The 23,549-nt window shown below is 38.3% G+C and overlaps 1 protein-coding gene across 4 annotated transcripts in view; it reads left to right on the top strand.

Moving 5' to 3' along the window:
• mio (GATOR complex protein mio) overlaps positions 1–23,549 on the top strand; it is a 229,792-nt gene that overhangs the window by 79,001 nt on the left and 127,242 nt on the right. For all 4 annotated transcript variants that reach the window (XR_011392157.1, XM_070086366.1, XM_070086367.1 and 1 more), the window contains one exon: positions 19,843–19,988. Coding sequence is in view for 3 of the 4 variants with exons in the window: in XM_070086366.1 (XP_069942467.1) it covers positions 19,843–19,988 (146 nt within the window). In the remaining variant the exon portion in view is untranslated. The remainder of the gene's footprint in view (positions 1–19,842; positions 19,989–23,549) is intronic.

The raw sequence follows: 23,549 nt of genomic DNA, 5'->3' as shown, positions 1-23,549 counted from the left end.
AGCAGGAGAAAGCTGGTAGGTCCACTTGTGAGAGAATGGGTCTGTGTGGTCAGTGTGTGCAGTATAAAAAAGAATCCTGCAGCACGCATTGCATAATGAGAAAAAAAAAACTCCAACGGTGTTTTTTGATTAAAACGCCGACTTTGAGGTGTATTTTTGTATGGTATTTATAGTTCTATTCTTGTTTTTTTGGTCTCATGATAGAATGGAAGACATATTACAGAAATAGAGATGATTTTGATTGGTTTCACGATGAAAGGGACCTTCAAATTGAGCTCAAGTTAGCAGAAATGTTCGATTTTTGCTGATGTTCAAGAGTAAACAAATGACATCACTATCCAATACGTATCCAACTGGCCAGTCTAATACGCAGTCATGAATGGGCTACAATTATTACAATAAAGCAGTAGTCTGTATAACAGTAAATCTTCTATTTTTTGTGAGAATAAAAATTCAAAATAGAAAGCAAGAGTAATATTATAGGGGCCTGGAGACGTGATTAATGAACAGAGAAAATGTTATTTTAGTGCCAGGAATGTCTTCATTGTTTATTCTAGACCCTATTTTGAAATTGACATCTTTTTTAATTTGTGTGGAATTGGCCAAATTGCCAATTTCTGACCACTTTCGTGGGTAGTTGAAATCGGTAAATGGGAGGTTTCTTGTACTCAGTCGATAGCACAAATGGAGTTCTAAAGAAATAGCTATGAGTTTGGTCGACTGGAACAATGGAATTGGCCGAAAATAGGGCTCAAAGTCGGCAAAATCATCGATGCATGTATATCGCCGAGATAGCTAACTTCGCAAGAGTGTAATTCCATAAGTTTTCCATCAAATTTCTTACTTTTGGTGTCATTACCACCAGGAAGAGATTCTCTGTCATTTCATAAGAAAAAAAAAAAAAATTTCAAATATTTTGCAACACAGACACACACTTCAGGATTTGGGATCTCGACAGTCATAGGGTTAATGCCATGGTAATAATATTAATACATAATAATAATCACTCTTGGGCACATTAAATGTCTTATTTTAGGTTAATGTAGACATTTTCATTAATCCATCTATGATATTTTCTTCAAAATTATATAAGAAACACGTTACATAGCATATAAGCATGCAATGTTTATGTGCTGTGAAAGTGTGCTAGCTAGGCAGAGGGAAAACATTATGTTTTCTCTGGTGCAGCATCAGAGAAAATGTGTATGAATCTATATTGGCCCAGTCACTGCCCTTAATACATAATGCTTTTGTTTACAATTCTCGGCATGAATTATTCATTACTTCTCCCTTTGTTTATGATGGCATCTAAAGGTAGTTGCTAGAAATGATTAAACTCAGTGAACATGGTATGTTGATAGTAATAACATGACTCTGGGCCACATTAAATATTGTGTAGCTAGGATCTGGAAGAGTTGGTAGAGAAATATCACCCTAACAAAGTTGTTGCAAGCCGTGTCTGCATGATTCAGTGACTCTCAAGCTGGTCCTAGTGCCAGTAAAAGACAAAGAAGGGAAGTAACCCCAGATAGGGCTTTGATACCTGATGTCCTTATGGAGGGGGATTTCCCTTCTAAACAATAACCTCTCCTCCCTCCCTCCCTCCTCACCATCTTCCATACGCCAGTAAGTCTCTTCAATAAAGGTAAAAGTGATTTAAATGTTCATTTATCCATTAAAATTAATCATTTATATTTATTTCTCATTGTTTTCTGTATGTAAAACTATAGTTATTCTCTATAGAATGTATTTATGGTTAATGTTTTTGGGTGTCTGGAACAGATTACAGTGGACCCCCGCCTTACGATCAGCTCCCAATGTGACCAGTTATGTAAGCGTATTTATGTAAGTGCTTGTGTACGTGTATTTTTGGGGGTCTGAAATGGACTAATCAAATTCACAATATTCCTTATGGGAACAAATTCCTTCAGTAACGTCAACTGAACATACTTCTGGAATGAAATAATATCGTAAGGCGGGGGTCCACTGTAATTGGATTTACATTATTTCTTATGGGAAATATTACTTGGGTTTTCGTCCATTCAGATTTCGACCGACCTTCTGGAACAGATTAAGGACGAAAACCAGGGTTCCACTGTACTGTACAGTAAATGAAAATTTAACTGCCTCTTACCTGTCAGAGGAGAGCTAATGGCATACTGGAAGCAGGAGTGGAGGAGAGGAGGGGGTATGTTACTGCTTGGAAAGAGAGTCACCTTCTATTAATATGCCAGGCAACAGTCCTTTTGGTGTTGTTTCTCTTCTTTGACTCTTTTTCACCATTAACACCTTGTTCTGGCTCATTGGTTCTTTGTCTCACTAAAAACCTATCCAGTGGGGTATGTTTCAGGCTCCATTTAACACTTGTCTAAATTGAGACATTACACTGTCATTGTTCATGTTAGAGATGGATCGCCACTGCTTTGTCTAGATGGTATTTTTCAGCAAACTCCTGCACTTCATGCAGTTTAGCACACATTTCCTTGACAAGTGCAATGGGCACAACATCCCTTCCCTTTTCTTCCTCTGATGACAGCTACTCCACTGCAATCTGTTGCTGCTCCTTCTGAAGGTCTACAAGGTCTTCCGTGGTGAGTCCCGTTCTATGTTCCTCCACCAACTCCTCCACGTCATCTTAGTCCCCTCTAAGCCCAAGGTCTTCCCCAGGGACACAATATCCTCTACTGGCTCAGGCTCATCTTCAAAGCCTTCAAAATCCTTGGCTACCACAAAGTCAGGTCACAATTTCTTCCATGCTGACTGCATGATCCTGGAGGACACATTTCCCCAGGCTTTGTCAATAAGCCTTAAGCAGGTGAAGATATTGAAATGGTCCTTCCAGACTCCCTGAGGGTTAAATTTGTTTCTGAAGTGATTTTAAAGCACCTTTCAAAAAGTGCTTTGGTGTAGAGTTTCTTGAAGTTAGGAATGACCTGCTGGTCCATGGGATGGATGAGAGGAATGGTGTTAGGAGGCAAGAACTTCACAGTTATAAAAGAGAACTCCTACAGTAACTCGTTTTCCAAGCTTGGAGGGTGAGCAGGAGCATTATCCATAAGTAAAAGGGCCCTGAGTGGCAATTGTTTTCTAATGAGGTACTTTTTGACAGTGGGAGCAAAGACCTCATGAACCCACTCAATAAAAAATTGTCTTGTTACCCAAGCTTTTGTGTTGGCCCTCCACATTACTGCCAATTTGTTTTTCATAACATTGTTGTTCTTAAAATCTCATGGATTTTCAGAATGATATCAAGTAAGGGCTTCAATTTCAAGTCCTCAACACTGTCGACTCATTTCCTAGTGCACATTCTGTGAGCATATGGCCTGAGCCATTTGTGTTGTCCGTCAACAGTCAAGAGAACATACGAAAACCAGAACATTTATTTCTCAAATTCCTCATTTGAAAACCAATTTGTTCGACAAGTAATGCAGTTGACAACCATGGTTCCACTGTAAATCATAATAAGCCTCAGATTATTTTTTCTGTGATCTCCCTCACACTTTAGAAGCACTGAATGATTTACTATGATTTACTTTTTTTTTTTTGGGGGGGGGGGGGGGTGGAGGTTTATAATAATAATCTCTGACTCTTAATCCTTTTACTTCATTAAATTATTAATGATGATAATTTGCTAATACCTGTGTTTCTTCAAATGCCCCTTCTCCTACTAAACATTATTGCTATCAAAATATTCCTTATATTTTTAGTACAGTGGTCCCTCGTTTTTCGTAGTTCTCGGGAATCATAGATTTCGGAAATCATAGGGATATTTTTGTATAAACATGGGCTCGCTAATCATAGGTTGACTTGCGAATAGTAGTTCGTCTGGGACGCGTACGCACGGTGTGAGCCAGGCCGGCCTCCCTACCCAGCCAGTCTGGCATTGTTTACCAGTGAGCGAAGGTCCCCTCACATGCTCCTACGAAATATTTCATAATATTCCACTCATTTTAGTGCTTGCAGGTACTAAATAAGCTACCATGGCTCCAAAGAAAGCTCCTAGTGCCAAGCCTGTGGTAAAGAAGATGAGAAATACGATTGAATTTAAGAAAAACATCAGCAGGAACAGCAACAGATCGCAGCTCAGAATCTTGCTGCAGAGGAGGAGGAAGAGAGATGGAAGAAGTTGCCTTCTTCAGAAATTAAAGAGATTTTTTGCTATGTGGGGTAAGATGGAAAGCTTTATGGAGAAACATCACCCTGACAAGATTGTTGCAGGCCATGTTGGCAACATGTACAGTTACAAAGTCTTGGGCCATTTTAGGGAAGTGTTAAAGAGATGCCAGAAACAGAGCTCTCTGGACAGTTATTTTGCAAGACAGGACTCCAGTGACTCTCATGGTTGTCCTAGTGGCATTAAGAAACAGAGAAGAGAAGCAACCCCAGAAAAGCAATTGGTACCTGAGGTGTTGATGGAAGGGGATTCCCCTTCCAAACTGGAAACAATCCAATCTCTCTCCTCCTCCAGTCTCCCATACACTAAGAAGAATCTCCAATAAAGGTAAGTGTTATGCTGTTAATGTTTCATTCATTATTTTCCATTGTATTGTTTATGTACTACATCTATATTTCCTATAAAAAATTTGTTTGTTTTAATACTTCTGGGTGTCAGGAACTGATTAACCCTTTGACTGTTTCATGCCCCTCTCTGAAACTGTCATTCTATGTCGCTCAATTTTTGAAAAAAAAAAAAATTATTTTTTCTTATGAAATGATAGAGAATCTTTTCCCGATGGTAATGACACCAAAAGTTCGAAATTTGGTCGAAAACTCGTGGAATTATGCTCCCGCGAAGTTAGCGGTCTCGGCGACATATGCGTATCGGCGATTTCGCCGACTTTGAGCCCAATTTTCAGCCAATTCCTTTGTTCCAGTTGACCAAACTCATAGCTATTTCTTTAGAACTCCATTTTATCTATCAGCTGAGTACAAGAAACCTCCCATTTACTAATTTGTACTACCCAATATGGTAGTCAGAAATTGGCAATTTGGCCAATTTCACGCAAAATAAAAAAGATGCCAATTTTAAAATAGGGTCCAGAATAAACAAGGTAGACATTCGTGGCACTAAAATAACATATGCTCTGTTCATTAGTCACATCTCTAGGCCCCTCTTATATTATTATTGCTTTCTATTTTGATTTTTTATTCATACAAAAAAATACAAAATTTACTGTTATGCAGACGACTGCATTATTGTAAAAATGGTATAAATAATATCAGTGCACTAGTGAAAGAATATTAGACTCCCCAGTTGACGTGTATTGGATGTGTGGTGTGATTTATTTACTCTTGAACATTGGTAAAAATCGAACATTTCCGCTACTTTGAGCTCAGTTTCAAGGTCGTTTTCATCGTAAAAGTAATTAAAATCATCTCTATTTCTGTAATATGTTTTCCATTTTATCACCTAAGACCATGAAAACGCGAATACAACGATAAATACTATACGAAAATACACCTCAAAGTCGGCGTTTTATTCCAAAAAAACGATCAGAGTTTTTTTTTTCTCATTACGCAATGTGTGCTGCAGGATTTTTTTTATGTGGTGCACACTGACCACACAGACCCATTCTCTCACATGTGGGCCTACCAGCTTTCTCCCACTTGATTTGAAGCCGCTAGAATTATTGAGTATATATACGTCAGAAACATTGGCTCGTAAGACGTATTTATACGTCGAAAACAGTCAAAGGGTTAATTGTATCTGCATTATTTCTTATGGGGAAAATTGATTCGAAAATCGTAACTTTCGATAATAGTAGCAACTCCAGGAACGGATTAACTACGAAAAACGAGGGACCACTGTACTGTTTAGTGCACCTAGTTTTGCTTTATTTCCTTTTGTATGTGTGTCTGAAATTTGAGACCGCAGTCAAGGTGGAGACCTAGAGGGCAAATTTCTAGGTCTCCACCTTGACTGCAGTCTCAGATTTCAGACACACATTTCAAATTTCCAAGAAAGTCTCCAAAAGAGTAGGCATCCTTTCAAAGATACGGTACTATGTACCCCAGTCGGCTCTTCTAGCTCTGTACCACTCACTCATTTGCCCTTACCTCACCTGTGGTATTCGTGCATGGGGCTTAACCACAGCGAATCACCTTAAGCTTTTAATATTTATTTGTTTATTTATTTATTTGTTTATTTATTTATGTCTTTGCAAATAGTACATTGATATTATGTATTTACAATAATGGGTTGCAATGCAAAGAGAGCCTCTGTTATGCCTAGGCATTATGGGCCGACTTAACATTATTGGCTTACTGACTACTTAACACTAAGAATTATAACATAGTTGCACAGTAGATTATTAATTATATCATAGTTGTACAGTAGATTATTAATTATAACATAGTTGTACAGTAGAATATTAATTATATCATAGTTGTACAGTAGATTATTAATTATAACATAGTTGTACAGTATATTATTAATTATATCATAGTTGTACAGTAGATTATTAATTATAACATAGTTGTACAGTAGAATATTAATTATATCATAGTTGTACAGTAGATTATTAATTATAACATAGTTGTACAGTATATTATTAATTATATCATAGTTGTACAGTAGATTATTAATTATAACATAGTTGTACAGTAGAATATTAATTATATCATAGTTGTACAGTAGATTATTAATTATAACATAGTTGTACAGTATATTATTAATTATATCATAGTTGTACAGTAGATTATTAATTATAACATAGTTGTACAGTAGAATATTAATTATATCATAGTTGTACAGTAGATTATTAATTATAACATAGTTGTACAGTATATTATTAATTATGTCATAGTTGTACAGTAGATTATTAATTATAACATAGTTGTACAGTAGAATATTAATTATATCATAGTTGTACAGTAGATTATTAATTATATCATAGTTGTACAGTAGATTATTAATTATATCATAGTTGTACAGTAGATTATTAATTATATCATAGTTGTACAGTAGATTATTAATTATAAATGAATCTAATTTATATAAGACAAAAGATATATTCATATATTCAAAAATGCTTTTTGTGAAAACAATGATTCAGTTATATTCCTGTCGACAATGGATAAAAGGTTCAAAAGTAATTGTTGAAATTATGATATGGGAATACATATTGAGTGTGTGTGTACTGAGTATTTAGCATTTAGTCTAGGGTGATTAAGTGGCTTTTGAGAAGAGTCTTAAATTGATTTTCAGACTGGGTTACTTTAATATCTTCTGGTAATGAATTCCATATTTTGGGGCCCTTTATGTGCATAGAGTTTTTACACAGTGTGATATGAATACGAGGTACATCAAAAAGAGATGTGTCCTGTTAAGGTTGGTGAGGAAAAGTTTGAGTGAGGGGTTTATATTTGCATTTATTGTTCTGTGTATGTAGTAGGCACATGAATAAGTATGGATGTTCTTAATGGTAAGATTTAAACTTGAAAATTGGTGGAGTATGCTGGCGGGAGTGGGAATTTGAAGTGTGGTTGATTACTAACTCCTGCATTAGGCAACATACTCCACCACTTTTCAAGAGTCTTAACTTGCTTAATATACAAAACATCCACACTTATTATTGTGCCTACTACATACACAGAACACAATACTCAAATATAAACCCTCCTCTCAAACTCCTATTTGATAACTAGTATAACAGAACACACAGCCATAATGCGAGACACAAGTCACTCTTTGATATCCCTCATGTCCATATCTCCCTATGCAGAAATGCTATGCACGTAACGGGCCCGAAGATCTGGAATTCATTGCCAGAACACACTTAACGACCCCTGTCTGCAAATCAGTTTAAGGCCCTACTAAGAAATCACCTCATCACCCAAAATTAACCAGACAGACCATATCTAATACCTACCAATTACTCAAAAGTTACTCATATTGTACAGAAGATTGCTCAACCACTTACTCACTACTACAAAATTAGGATGTCTAAATTTCATTGTTTTAAAAAGTACTAAATTGTAATACATCATATTGTAAATTGATTTAAATTGTTCTGTTGTAGTACTGTAATCTTTATAAACTAATTCAATAGTGTAATTATTCTCTACGAGACTTACCAAAGCCATGTAGCATTGCCTAATAGAATATTAAATTCTCTTGTACTCACTGTAACTAATGACCATATGAACTATTATTGCCTTCCTAATCTTAAGTTAATTTTTAAGTTTGCCCGAAGTGCTCTGCATACTAAGGGACCTTTGGCATGTACACCCAAGTATTATATTCCTCTGTACAACCATGTATAATGCCAAAATAAATGTCTTCTTATTATTCTAGTCTTTATTTTTAAGGCTGTATTCTCTACAATATTCTCAGTTTAGAAATCACTATGTACTGAACCTACAAATTATTGAATTTAATATGTTATAGTAATTTTTTTTTTTTTTAACAAGTCGGCTGTCTCCCACCGAGGCAGGGTTACCCAAAAAGAAAGAAAATCTCCAAAAAAGAAAATACTTTCATCATCATTCAACACTTTCACCTCTCTCACACATAATCACTATTTTTGCAGAGGTGCTCAGAATACAACAGTTTAGAAGTTTATACGTATAAAGATACACAACATATCCCTTGAAACTGCCAATATCCCAAACCCCTCCTTTAACCCTTTCAGGGTCCACAAGCCCTCTCAGAGACTTGTTCTCAGGATCCCCCAAATTTCAAAAAAAAAAAAAAAAAAAAAAAATTCTTATGAAAAGATAATCTTTTCCCGATCATAATGACACCAAAAGTATGAAATTTGATGGAAAACTTACGGAATTGTGCTCTCGCAAAGTTAGTGGTCTCAACGATGTTTACACATCGGTGATTTTGCTCACTTTGAGCCCTATTTTCGGCCAATTCCACTGTACTAGTCGACAAAAATCATGAATATTTTGCTAGAACTCCATTTTCTCTATCGAGTGAGTGCAAGAAACCACCCATTTACCGATTTCAACTATCCAATACAGTGGTCAGAATTTAGAAATTTGGCCAATTTCACACAAATTTCAAAAGGTGCCAGTTTCCAAATAGGGTCCAGAATAAACAAGAAAGACATTCCTGGCACTAAAATGACATTTCCTCTGTTCATTAGTCACGTCCCAATGCCGCTCTTACATTCTTTTGCTTTCCACTTTGAATTTTTATTCTTACAAAAAATAGAAGATTTACTGTAATGCAGACTACTGCATTAGTGTAAAAAATGGTATAAATAATATCGGCGCGCTTGTGAAAGAATATTAGACTCACCAGTTGACGTGTATTGGACGCTTTGCATGATTTGTTTACTTTTGAACTTTGGTAAAAATCGAACATTTCTGCTATTTTGAGCTCAGTTTCAAGGTACTTTTCATTGAAAAACCAGTCAAAATCATCTCAATTTCTGTAATATGTCTTCCATTCTATAGAATGAGACCAGGAAAACTAGAATACAACAATAAATACCATACGAAAATACAGTGCAAAGTCGCCGTTTTAATCCAAAGACACGGTCAAAGTTTTTTTTTCTCATTACGCACTGTGTGCTGCAGGATTTTTTTTATACTGCACACACTGACCAAACCCATTCTTTCATATGTAGGCCTACCAGCTTTCTCTCACTAGATTTGAGGGCTCTAGAATTTATGCGTACTAGTATGTCAAAAACCCTGGTGCGTAAGCCGTACTAGTACGGCCGAAACCCTGAAAGGGTTAATGGAATGTGCCTTAAGCTGACCTCAAGTGCCACAAAGTTAAGTTTTTCTAGGCAAAGGTTCAGATCAGTGTTATTTAGGATATCTTGTCAGCTTGTTTCATTTAGGACATGATGGCTTGTTCCCATTGTATACTTTTGTTATTAAAGTTGAATTTTGGGAAGGCACCCTCATAACTGATCACATTTTGTTGGTCAGGAGCCCTGTGCATACATGACTGTACCTCAGTTATGTTGTGATCTGAGTGAATTGTCTTTGATATAGTTATATCAGGTATCAGATGGTCATTCTAAGTGAAGATGAGGTCCAGCATATTTTCTAGTCTTGGTGGCTCTAATATTTGCTGGTTTAAAATGAATTTGGTGCAGAGTCATTTACAGATGCTTCATAACGTTATGTAGCCTGGTTGACTACAAGCTATGTTTCTTCCTAACACCTGCCAGGCACATGTTGGTAAGAAACATTTCTGGCAGTCAAGCAGACTACCCGATGTTATGAGGAATCTCTAAGCGAGTGGTTTTATTAACCCTTTCAGGGTCCAAGGCCAAAATCGGAAGGGGTGCCCCAGTGTCCAAGAAATTTTGAAAAAAAAAAAAAAAATTTTTTCTTACAGAATTAAAGATAATATTTTTGTGGAGGTAATAAAACAAACAAAAAAAATTTCTGATCAGTACTTACCGAGATAGTGGTGGGAAGTTGACCCAAAATGACTGGGTGGCGGCAACATCAGTGACTTCCGCAAAATCTCATTTTTTTTATTTTACGTTTTTTATACTTTTTTCTTTTCTTTTCTAATGTTTTTCTTTTTCTAGTAACATTTGTGGCCTGTGAGACCAATATAATGTATATTGTATAAGTGTACACTCATTGTATTCAACACAATAACTGCACTAATTTGTTTATCATTATATTGCTTACAAAAATTGTTTACAAGTTTATTGTAAACAAAATAATGAAAATATTAGTGCGGTTATTGTGTTGAATACAACGGTACCATATAGTACCATATGGTAAATGGTGCCATAGGGTGCAATGGTACCATATAGTACAATTGTACATATGGTACAATGGTACCATATGGTACAATATAGTACAGTGGCACATGATGCAATGGTACCATATGATACAATGGTTCCATATGGTGCAATGGTACCTTATGGTACCATATGGTGCAATGGTGCCATATACCATATGGTGCAATGGTACCATATGGTACATTGTACCATACAGTACAATGATACCATATGGCTCATTGTACCATATGGTACTATATGATACTGTTGTATTCAACACAATAAAACACTTAATATTTTCATCATTATTTTGTTTACAATAATTGTTTACAACAAAAATATGCAAAAATGTTGTATATTAGTAATGTTTTATTTTATATATACAAATGTACAGGAGGTGGATGACAAAGCACTTTGTCATCCACCTGACTCACTCAGTCTTGGCTGGTGTCTCCTGCCACCAACACCTATTGACCATATGGTACACGGTATCATATGTTACAGGGTACCATATGGTACATTGTACTATATGGTATAGGGTACCATGCAGTACAGGATAACATATGGTGCAGGGTACCATGTTGTGCAGGGTACCATATGGTACAGGGCACCATACAGTACAGGACACCATATGGTACAGATACAGGGATCTTTATGAAAAGCCACCCTGACTTTTTTGGGTTTTCCTAGGATTTTATACATATGCTGCTATGTATGATAATCGATGTAATTGTATTTCTTTACACCTGAATAAACTTACTCAAGCGCATGTGGCATCATAAGTAAGTTTATTTAGGTATACACAAATAAAGTTACGTAGAATATCATACTTAACAGCATGTGTTCAGAGAACCTAGGATAACCCGAAAAGTCAGACTTATTTCCATTAGGGTCCCTGTACCCTGTACCATATAGTATAATGTACCATATGGTACAATGTACTATATGGTACATGGTACCATATGGTACCAGTGTACCATATGATACCATTGTATGACATGGCACCATTGTACCATATGATACCATTGTACCGTATGGTACAATGGTACCATATGTTTCAAAACTATAGAATTCCTCTTCAGCTCCACTTGCATCTGTCTTAGAACTGTAAGTTGTGAAGAGGAGAGTCAGAGTTCACCCAAAGAGTGAGTGGGGAGTGAGAGCTTCCTTGCCGCCAGGCACGATGAACAAAGCTACTTTGGCGGCGTTCCCACAATGCCATGCGGGTGTCCAGATTTTTTCTATAGTGTGCACACTGACCACCCAGACCCATTCTCTCAGATGTAGGCCTACCATCCTTCTCGCGCTAGATTTGATGACACTAGAATTTTGGCATAGATCTATGGTTTGGACCCTCAACGTTAAGCCGTAGATCTACAGCACAGACCCTGAAAGGGTTAAGCAACACTTGCATACAATGTTTAACATGGATATGAATCCTACAGTATGTGATGTTTTTTTGTATATGCTTTTGCTTGTTACTGCGAGGTGCATTGAGGATGCTTAAGGCTCACTGGTGAGGCCGGTGTTAGGCAGAAACAGGGATGAATTCACAAACTTAATGTAATTCTTGTACATAAGCTCATTTTAACCCTTTGAGGGTCGACAGGCCCTCTCCGAAACTCGTTCTCAGGGTCGGCCAAATTTAAAAAAAAAAAAAAATTATTTTCTCTTATGAAAAGATAGAGAATCTTTTCCCGATCATAAAGACACCAAAAGTTTGAAATTTGATAGAAAACTTACGGAATTATGCTCTCGCAAAGTTAGCGGTCTCGGCGATATTTACGCATCGGCGATTTTGCCCACTTTGAGCCCCATTTTCGGCCAATTTCACTGTACTAGTCGACAAAAAACATGAATATTTCGCTAGAACTCCATTTTTTCTATCGAATGGGTGCAAGAAACCACCCATTTATAAATTCAACTATCCAGTACAGTGGTCAGAATTTAGCAATTTTGCCAATTTCACACAAATTTCAAAAGATGCCAATTTCCGAATAGGGTCCAGAATAAACAAGAAAGACATTCCTGGCACTAAAATGACATTTCCTCTAGTCATTAGTCACGTCTCAAGGGCCCTCTTATATCCTTTTGCTTTCCACTTTGAATTTTTACTCTCACAAAAAATATAAGATTTACTGTTATGCAGACTACTGCATTAGTGTAAAAAATGGTATAAATATTATTGGTGCACTTGTAAAAGAATATTAGACTCACCAGTTGACGTGTATTGCACGCTTGGCACGATTTGTTTACTTTTGAAGTTTGGTAAAAATCGAACATTTCTGCTACTTTGAGCTCAATTTCAAGGCACCTTTCATTGTAAAACCAGTCAAAATCATCTCAATTTCTGTAATATGTCTTCCATTCTATAAAATGAGACCAAGAAAACTAGAATACAACAATAAATACCATACGAAAATACACTGCAAAGTCGCTGATTTATTAAAAAAAAATGGTCAAAGTTTTTTTTTTCTCATTATGCACTGTGTGCTGCAGGATTTTTTTTAGACTGTGCACACTGACCACATAGACCCATTCTTTCACATGAAGGCCTACCAGCTTTCTCCCACTAGATTTGAGGCCGCTAGAATTTATGAGTACTAGTACGTCAAAAACCCCTACGCGTAAAACGTACTAGTACGACCAAAACCCTCAAAGGGTTAAAGGCCAGCTCTATGTACAGTATTCTAGCAACTCTGAGATACTATCCACAAAAGTATGTATATAAAAGTAATTTCTTAAACAATAAAAACTAGGTTTTTAAATAATTGACTATCTTTGACCAATAGGATTTTGGCAATTTTCTTCTTACTTTCCCAGAGGTAAACCTATTTGATGGTATTATTTTTATGGCATTTGATGGTATTATTTTTATGGCATCCAGAATTCTTTATTCTAACATTCTGAATATTTTTTTTAATAATTTGGATGTAATAAACACTAGATAAAGTTGGTTACCAAGCCATGAATTGTCAGTAACTCATCTTTTCCCTCTCAGTTACATTTTAACCCTTTAAGGGTCGAGAGGCCCTCACCCAAACTCGTTCTCAGGGTTAAATTTTCGAAAAAAAAAAAAATTCTTAGGAAATGATAGAGAATCTTTTTCTGATAATAATGACACCAAAAGTATGAAATTTGATGGAAAACTTAAGGAATTATGCTCTCGCAAAGTTAACAGTCTCGAAGTGGGCGATTTTGCCCACTTTGACCCCTGTTTTCGCCCAATTCCAATGTTGCAGTTGACTAAAATCATAGCTATTTCCCTAGAACTCCATTTGTTCTATTGATTGAGTTCAAGAATCCACCCATTTACCAATTTCAACTACCCAATAAAGTGATCAGAAATTGGCAATTTGGGCAATTTCACACAAATTTCAAAACATGCCAATTTTGAAATAGGGTCCAGAATAAACAAGACAGACATTCATGGCACTAAAATAACATTTTATTTGTTCATTATCACTTCTCTAGGCCCCTCTTACATTACTTTTCCTTTCTATTTTGAATTTTTATTTTCACAGAAAATATGTTTCCTGTTAGGTATATTACTGCATCATTATAAAAATGGTATAAATGATATCAGCGCACTTGTGAAAGAATATTAGACTCACCTGTTGACGTGTATTGGACACTTGGCATGATTTGTTTACTCTTGAACATTGGCAAAAATTGATCATTTTCGCTAGTTTGAGCTCAGTTTCAAGGTACTTGTCATTGTGAGACCAATCAAAGTCATCTCTCTTTCTGTAATATATCTTCCATTCTGTCGAGTGAGACCAAGGAAACAAGAATACAACCATAAATACCATACGAAAATACACTAGAAAGTCGCTGTTTTAAACCAAAAACACAGTCGAAGTTTTTTTTTCTCATGCACAGTGTGCTTCAGGATTTTGTTTATACTGTGCTCACTGACCACACAGACCAATTCTTTCATATGTAGGCCTGTCAGCTTTCTTCCACCAGATTTGAAAGTGCTCGAATTTAGTCATACAAGTACAGTGGTCCCTCGCTTTTCGTAGTTCTCGGCAATCGTAAATTTCACCAATCATAGGGGTCTTCTTCGTCTTTCAACAAACCAGCCATATCCCACCAAGGCAGGGTGGCCCAAAAAGAAAAACAAAAGTTTCTCTTTTTAAATTTAGTAATTTATACAGGATAAGGGGTTACAATCATACGGGTATTTTCGTATAAACATGGACTCGCTTTTCATAGGTTCACTCACGAATAGTAGTTTGTCCGGGACGCGTATGCACGGTGTGAGGCGGGGCGGCCTCCCTACTCAGCCAGTCTGGCATTGTTTAGCAGTGAGTGAAGGTCCCCTCAAGTGCTCCTACGAAATATTTCATAATATTCCACTCATTTTAGTGCTTGCAAGTACTAAATAAGCTACCATGGCTCCAAAGAAAGCTCCTAGTGCCAAGCCTGTGGTAAATAAGGTGAGAAATATGTACAGTGACAAAGTCTTCGGCCATTTTAGGGAAGTGTTAAAGAGACGCCAGAAACAGAGCTCTCTCCACAGTTACTTTGCGAGACAGGACTAGAGTGACTCTCAAGGTGGTCCTAGTGGCATTAAGAAACAGAGAAGAGAAGCAACCCCAGAGAAGCAATTGGTACCTGAGGTGTTGCTGGAAGGGAATTCCCCTTCCAAACTGTAAACAATCCAATCTCTCTCCTCCTCCAGTCTCCTATACACTAAGAAGAATCTCCAGTAGAGGTAAGTGTTACACTGTTAATGTTTCATTCATCATTTCCCATTGTATTGTTTATGTACTACATGTATATTTCATGTAAAAAATTTTTTTGTTTTAATACTTCTGGGTGTCAGGAACGGATTAATTGTATTTACATTATTTCTTATGGGGAAAATTGATTCGCAAATCGTAAATTTCATTTATAGTAACGGCTCCAGGAAAGGGTTAATTACGAAAAACGAGGGACCACTGTACATGACTGACCCTGGTTGCAATGACATATTTGTACATGACCGACCCTCAAAGAGTTAACCCTTTCAGGGTTTCAGCCGTACAGCATGGCTTACGCACCAGGGTTTTTGACATACTAGTACACCTAAATTCTAGCGCCCTCAAATCTAGTGAGAGAAAGCTGGTAGGCCTACGTATGAAAGAATGGGTCTATGTGGTCAGTGTGTGTGCAGTATAAAAAAAATCCTGCAGCATACAGTGCATAATGAAAAAAAAAAACTTTGACCGTGTTTTTGGATTAAAACAGCGAATTTGCACTGTATTTTTATATGGTATTTATTGTTGTATTCTAGTTTTCCTGGTCTCATTTTATAGAATGGAAGACATATTACAGAAATTGAGATGATTTTGACTGGTTTTATAAAGAAAAGTACCTTGAAATTGAGCTCAAAATAGCAGATATGTTCGATTTTTACCAAAGTTTAAAAGTAAACAAATCATGCTATGCGTCCAATACACGTCAACTGGTGAGTCTAGTATTCTTTCACAAGTGTGCTGATATTATTTATACCATTTCTACACCAATGCAGTAGTCTGCATAACAGTAAATCTTCTATTTTTTGTGAGAATAAAAATTCAAAGTGGAAAGCAAAAGAATGTAAGAGGGGCATTGGGACGTGACTAATGAACAGAGGAAATGTTATTTTAGTGCCAGGAATGTCTTTCTTGTTTATTCTGGACCCTATTTGGAAATTGGTATCTTTTGAAATTTGTGTGAAATTGGCAAAATTGCTAAATTCTAACCACTGTATTGGATAGTTGAAATCGGTAAATGGGTGATTTCTTGCACTCATTCGATAGAAAAAATGGAGTTCTAGCAAAATAGTTATGATTTTTATCAACAAGTACAGTGGAATTGGCCGAAAATAGGGCTCAAAGTGGGCAAAATCGCCGATGCGTAAACATCATCGAGATTTCTAACTTCGCGAGAGCATAATTCCGTAAGTTTTCCATCAAATTTCATACTTTTGGTGTCTTTATGATAGGGAAAAGATTCTCTATCTATTATTAAGAATTTTTTTTTTTTTTTTTTTTGAAATTTGGGGGACCCTGAGAACGAGTCTCTGAGAGGGCCTGTCGACCGTGAAAGGGTTAAACTATTAATTTTCTGCATAATATTCACACCACACATTGCCCTTAGACACATCTCTATTGCCTCTACTCTACTCCTGGCTGCAACATTCATAACCCATGCTTCACACCCATATAAGAGCACTGACACCATTAAACTGACACATTCCCATTTTTGCCTCTATGGATAACATTATTGGTCTCCACAGATATCTAAGTGCACCACTCAACTTTTTTTCCTCACTAGTTCTATGGGTTAGATAATCTGCATTAATAAGTCTTTCATTAAATAAGCTTGTTTGTAAAATATAAAGGACTCAGTTTTGCTGAAAGACATGTAAAATGAGAAAAAGAAAATGAGAATACAGTATGAGGGACCCATTTACTTTTTAAGTATTATTTCATATCATTGTATTGTAACAGTTACATTAGGAGTTGAAGTTCCACATGTAAAACTGATCTTCACTATAAAAAGCAGGACCAAAGCTGCGACAAAACATCATCTTTAATGGATATCCAATTTCTTTATTGACATCTTAAATGTTTCTTCATCCATCATCAAAATCTAAAATATATTACAGTAAAAGTAAATTCTGTCTATATCATGAGTTGAGTAACACAACTAAGATAATTCAGTCAGTATGATTTACAATAGACTTTAATTAAAATGTCTTTGTATACAAACGACATATTTTAAAACGGAGAGGAGCAAGTGGAGGCAGTGGGTTTTTATGATTTGATGTGCTGTTGGAATGTGACCAGGGTAACATTTATGAATGGATTTGGGGAACTGGACTTAAGTTCTGTAGGTGGGAAATACAGTACAGTACCTTCATTCTGAAAGAGGGGTGGGGATATTGCAGTTTGGAGGGGCATCTGAACTGTGATGTTGGCATGACTCTGGCAAGACAGTGATACAGTGAGTGTTAGTGAAAGTATTTCTTCATTTTCAGGTCACCCTGCTTTAGTAGTAGATGGCTGGAGTGTTAAAAAAATAAACTCACATTTTTTTTATAAAGATTGATCAAGAACTGTAGATTCATTAGTTACGTTGTGTTAGTAAGTCAGTAGTTCTTTCCCGCCCATCCTCAGACACACCCTCACCCTTTCACACTCACCCCTTCCCCACCTAACCTTCCCTCTTACCCAACCACCCTCTTCTAGCCCCCACCCCTTTACACCCCCTCTTCCCCACCCACCCCATTCTCCTACCCCCATCCACCCTCACCAACCCCACCCTCCCTCACACTCACCCCAACTGCCTTTACACCCACTCATATATTGACCCTTACACCTACCCCTCCCCACCTATCTCTGCACCAACTGACCCCTCACACTCGTCCTCTTTCACAACCCACCCATTCTCACAACCACCCCTCACAACCACAACCCCTCACAACCACAACCCCTCACAACCACCACCTCTCACAACCACCACCTCTCACAACCACCACCTCTCACAGCCACCACCCCTCACAGCCACAACCCTTCACAGCCACAACCCTTCACAACCACAACCCCTCACAATCACCACCTCTCACAATCACCACCTCTCACAACCACCACCCTCACAACCACTGCCCCTCACAACCACTGCCCCTCACAACCATCATCCCTCACAACCACCGCCCTTCACAACCACCGCCCCTCACAACCACCGCCCTTCACAACCACCGCCCCTCACAACCACCGCCCCTCACAACCACCGCCCCTCACAACCACCGCCCCTCACAACCACCGCCCCTCACAACCACCCCCCCTCACAACCACCCCCCCTCACCACCACCGCCCCTCACAACCACCGCCCCTCACAACCACCGCCCCTCACAACCACTGCCCCTCACAACCACCACCCCTCACAACCACCACCCCTCACAACCACCACCCTTCACCACCACCACCCCTCACAACCACCACCCCTCACAACCACCACCCCCCACAACCACCACCCCTCACAACCACCACCCTTCACCACCACCACCCCTCACCACCACCACCCCTCACCACCACCACCCCTCACCACCACCACCCCTCACAACCACCACCCCTCACAACCACCACCCCTCACAACCACCACCCCTCACAACCACCACCCTTCACAACCACCACCCCTCACAACCACCACCCCTCACAACCACCACCCCTCACAACCACCACCCCTCACAACCACCACCCTTCACAACCACCACCCCTCACAACCACCACCCCTCACCACCACCACCCCTCACAACCACCACCCCTCACAACCACCACCCCTCACAACCACCACCCTTCACCACCACCACCCCTCACAACCACCACCCCTCACAACCACCACCCCTCACCACCACCACCCCTCACAACCACCACCCCTCACAACCACCACCCCTCACCACCACCACCCCGCCCAACCACCACCCCAAACCCCCACCACCCCTCACAACCACCACCCCTCACAACCACCACCCCTCACAACCACCACCCCTCACAACCACCACCCCTCACCACCACCACCCCTCACAACCACCACCCCTCACAACCACCACCCCTCACAACCACCACCCCTCACAACCACCACCCCTCACCACCACCACCCCTCACAACCACCACCCCTCACAACCACCACCCCTCACAACCACCACCCCTCACAACCACCACCCCTCACAACCACCACCCCTCACCACCACCACCCCTCACAACCACCACCCCTCACAACCACCACCCCTCACAACCACCACCCCTCACATCGCACCCACTCATGCATCCACTCTCATTAACATAAATATTTTAATTAAACAATATTTAATATTAATTGTAAGTAAAAGATTCAGTACTGAATGTAAAATATAAGATAAAAATTCTTCGAAAAAATTAACTGAAATTTGGTGGGGAATATTATGAGTCAGGAATACATTAATCCATTTTAAATAGTTTCTTATGGGAAAATGTCTTCAAAGCATTGAACAAACAACTTAGGATAAATATTTGAACTGCCATTCCATTGTAGGTTGATGCCCTTTTGTATTTTTCTTCTTCTTATATATGTACAATTACACATTAAATTTGTAAATTTCTTCAATTTTTAATTTTATTTTAAGGTGGAAAACTTAGCCACTAATGGAGAAGTAACAGATGATGTGTCCCTGCGAAACTTGTGGACCTGGTTGGATGCAGCCAGAAGTTTAGTCTTAACTGGCAATTTCAAGCTACCTGGAGGAATGCCTTACAGATATCAAGGTGTATGGTAAGTTTATAATGCATATGATTTGTATTACCTCATTATTCTTTCATCGAAACAAAATTTCTTTGACAAGCCCTGTGTGCTATGTATCCTTTTGCCTCACTTGCTGTTATTTGTGAAGGTAGTTCTGTTGTGTCTGGATGTCACTGAACCAACTTGGGTTTGAATGCAATTTGTTACAGTTTTTCTGTGTACAGTAGGCCTCCACTTATACAGCAGGTTAGGTTCCAGGCTACTCCTGGAAAGCAGACATCGTCGTAAAGCAGAATGACATTTTTTCCACTTATAAATGCCAGATAACAAGTTTACACTAACATATATTAAGTTAGCAATAGAACTAGGCATTAAAAAACAACAAAAAGTAAAATACACACACAGTACACTCATTATTTACCTCAAAATATTTGTAATCTTAATGTAGGGCAAAAGGTGAGTTGTATTTACTGTAAGAAATCAGGTGTGGTAGCCCTCCTGGCCACCCCACCCACACATAATATATACTATGATGATGCTTAAAGCTCCCTAGAGTAATAAAATGCATATACAGTACACTCATTACTTACCTTAAAATATTTGTAGTTTTAATGGTCTTAATGTAGAGTGAAAGGTGAAAAGTATTTATTTGTAGAAAGTCATGTGAGAGGTAGGGTAGGGATGCCCGCCTGGCCACCCCACCCACTATGTAAACAAACGGATGAAGCGTCTGGTTATGGTTCATAAACATTCGTACAAACACCTTACTTTGTGTACAAGTTGTCTCCACAGTGATACAGTAATTTTGAAGAAAATATCATAGATGGATTAATAGAAATGTCTATATGTATTAGTGTAATACATATGTATACGACATTGAATGCACCCAAGTGATTACACGTACAGCGGATCCTCACCTAACGATATTAATCCGTTCCTGAGAGCTCATCATTAGCCGAAATTATTGTTAGCCGAATTAATTTTCCCCATAAGAAATAATGGAAATCAAATTAATCCGTTCATGACACCCCAAAGTATGAAAAAAACAAATTTTACCACATGAAATATACATTTTTATACACCCAAAAAGAAGAAGACATGCGCAATTACTACTGTACTAAATAAAGAATACAGTGGACCCCCGCATAACGATCACCTCCCAATGCGAGCAATTATGTAAGTGTATTTATGTAAGTGCGTTTGTACGTGTATGTTTGGGGGTCTGAAATGGACTAATCTACTTCACAATATTCCTTATGGGAACAAATTCGGTCAGTACTAGCACCTGAACATACTTATGGAATGAAAAAATATCGTTAACCGGGGGTCCACTGTACATGACACTTACCTTTATTGAAGATCTGGTGATGATTGATGGTATGAGAGGAGGGGAGATGGTGGAAGTTGTTATTGTTTGGAAGGGGAATCCCCTTCCATGAGGACTTAAAGTAGCAAGTCCTTTTCTGGGGTTACTTCCCTTCTTCTTTTAATGCCACTGGGAGCAACTTGAGAGTCACTGGACCTCTCTTGCACCAAAAATCTGCCCATAGAGCTCTGTACCTTGCATTCCTTTAAGATTTTCTTAAAGTGGTTCAAAACATTGTCAGTGTAAGTCACCAGCACAGCTTGCAATAGCTGTGTCAGGGTGATTTTCCTCCATAAAGGTTTGCACATTTGACCACATTGTGCACATTTCCTTAACCTCTTGACTGTTGCAACCCCCAATCCTGAGGTGTCTCCTGGTGTTGCAAAATTTAAAAAAAAAAAAATTATTTTTTCTTATGAAATGATAGAGAATCTTTTCCCAATTGTAATGACACCAAAAAAAAAAAGAAATTTGATGGAAAACTGATGGAATTACGCTCTCGCAAAGTTAGCAACCTCGGAGATATTTACAAATTGGCGATTTTGCCCACTTTGAGCCCTATTTTCGGCTAATTCCATTGTTCCAGTCGACCAAACTCATAGCTATTTCTTTAGAACTCCATTTTTTCTATCTTTTGAGTACAAGAAATTGCCCATTTACTGATTTCAACTACCCAATACCGTGGTCAGAAATTTGCAATTTGGCCAATTTCACGAAAATTAAAAAATATGACATTTCAAAATAAGGTCCAGAATGAACAATGCAGACATTCCTGACTCTAAACTTACATTTTCTTTGTTCACCAGTCACGTCTCCAGGCCCCTCTGATATTACTCTTGCCTTCTATTTTGAATTTTTATTCAAACAAAAAATAGAAGACTTACTGTTATGCAGACTACTGCAATACTGTAATAATTGTACAAATAATGTCAACCCATTCATGACTGCATATTAGAATGGCTAGTTGGACATTTATTGGACAAAGACATCATTTGTGTACTTTTGAACATCGGCAAAAATCATACATTTCCCCTAATTTGAGCTCCATTTCCAGGTTCTTTTTATAGTAAAACAAATCCAAATCACCTCTATTTCTATAATATGTTTTCCATTCTATCAAATGAGATGAAGAAAACGAGAATACAACCATAAATACTATACGAAAATAGACCACAAATTCGGCATTTTAATTAAAAAAACGGTCGGAGTTTTTTTTTTCTCATTATGCACTGCGTGCTAAAGGATTTTTTTTATATGGTGCACACAGACCCATTCTCTCACATTGGGCCTACCAGCTTTCTCCTACTTGATTTGAAGCCGCTAGAACTTCTGAGTACATATACATCAAACACTGTTCCTTGTAAGATGTATATATACGTATGACCGAAACAGTCAAAGTGTTAATTTCCTCAGTTGTGGCACCTTTTTAAAGAACAGCTTCCTTGATTGCCGTTTTGTTGGCCAAGATAGTAGCGATGGTTGATTGGGGTTTGGCATATAACCTGGCCAGCTCCGAGACACGCATTCTACTTTCGTACTTTGCAATTATCTCTCTCTTCATTTCCATACTAATTCTCACCCTTTTTACCACAGGGTTGGCACTTGAAGCTTTCTTGGGGTCCATGGTGACTTATTTTGCAGTTACAAGCATTAAAAACACTGGGATAATGTGAAATGTACCGAATGTATGCGTAGACGTGACTGCACTGGCTGGCTTGTAAACACTGGCACCCATGGGGCAGCTGAGGCGTGCTCAGGCCACACATGGACATGTCCCGGATGAATCAGGTTGGGCGAGTTTTTTATTGTTAGGCAGGGCAAAATTTTTATGCTCAAACGCTTCGTTAGGCGGATTTGACGTTATGTGATGTGTTCGTTAGGCGAGGGTCCACTGTATTATTATTAACCCTTTGACTGTTTCCGACGTATAAATACGTCTTACGAGCCAATGTTTCTGACGTATTTATACGCATAAATTCTAGCAGCTTCAAATCAAGCAGGAGAAAGCTGGTAGGCCCACATGTGAGAGAATGGGTCTCCATGGTCAGTGTGCACCATATAAAAAAAATCGGGGAGCCAGTGGTGCATTGTGGGAATGCCATTTCAGTTGTCCTTTTTCAGCATGTCTAGCAGTAAGAAATATGTGATTCCCTAGCAAATCTGGGACTCTTCTTTTCCCAAGTGATGCTCTAACACAGATGGAAGTGTCAGTGAAGATCAATTTC

The sequence above is a fragment of the Cherax quadricarinatus genome, chromosome 18 (genome assembly GCF_038502225.1).
Source record: "Cherax quadricarinatus isolate ZL_2023a chromosome 18, ASM3850222v1, whole genome shotgun sequence".
In the NCBI taxonomy this organism is placed as follows: Eukaryota; Metazoa; Arthropoda; class Malacostraca; order Decapoda; family Parastacidae; genus Cherax; species Cherax quadricarinatus.
This window is presented reverse-complemented; position numbering and strand designations above follow the sequence as displayed.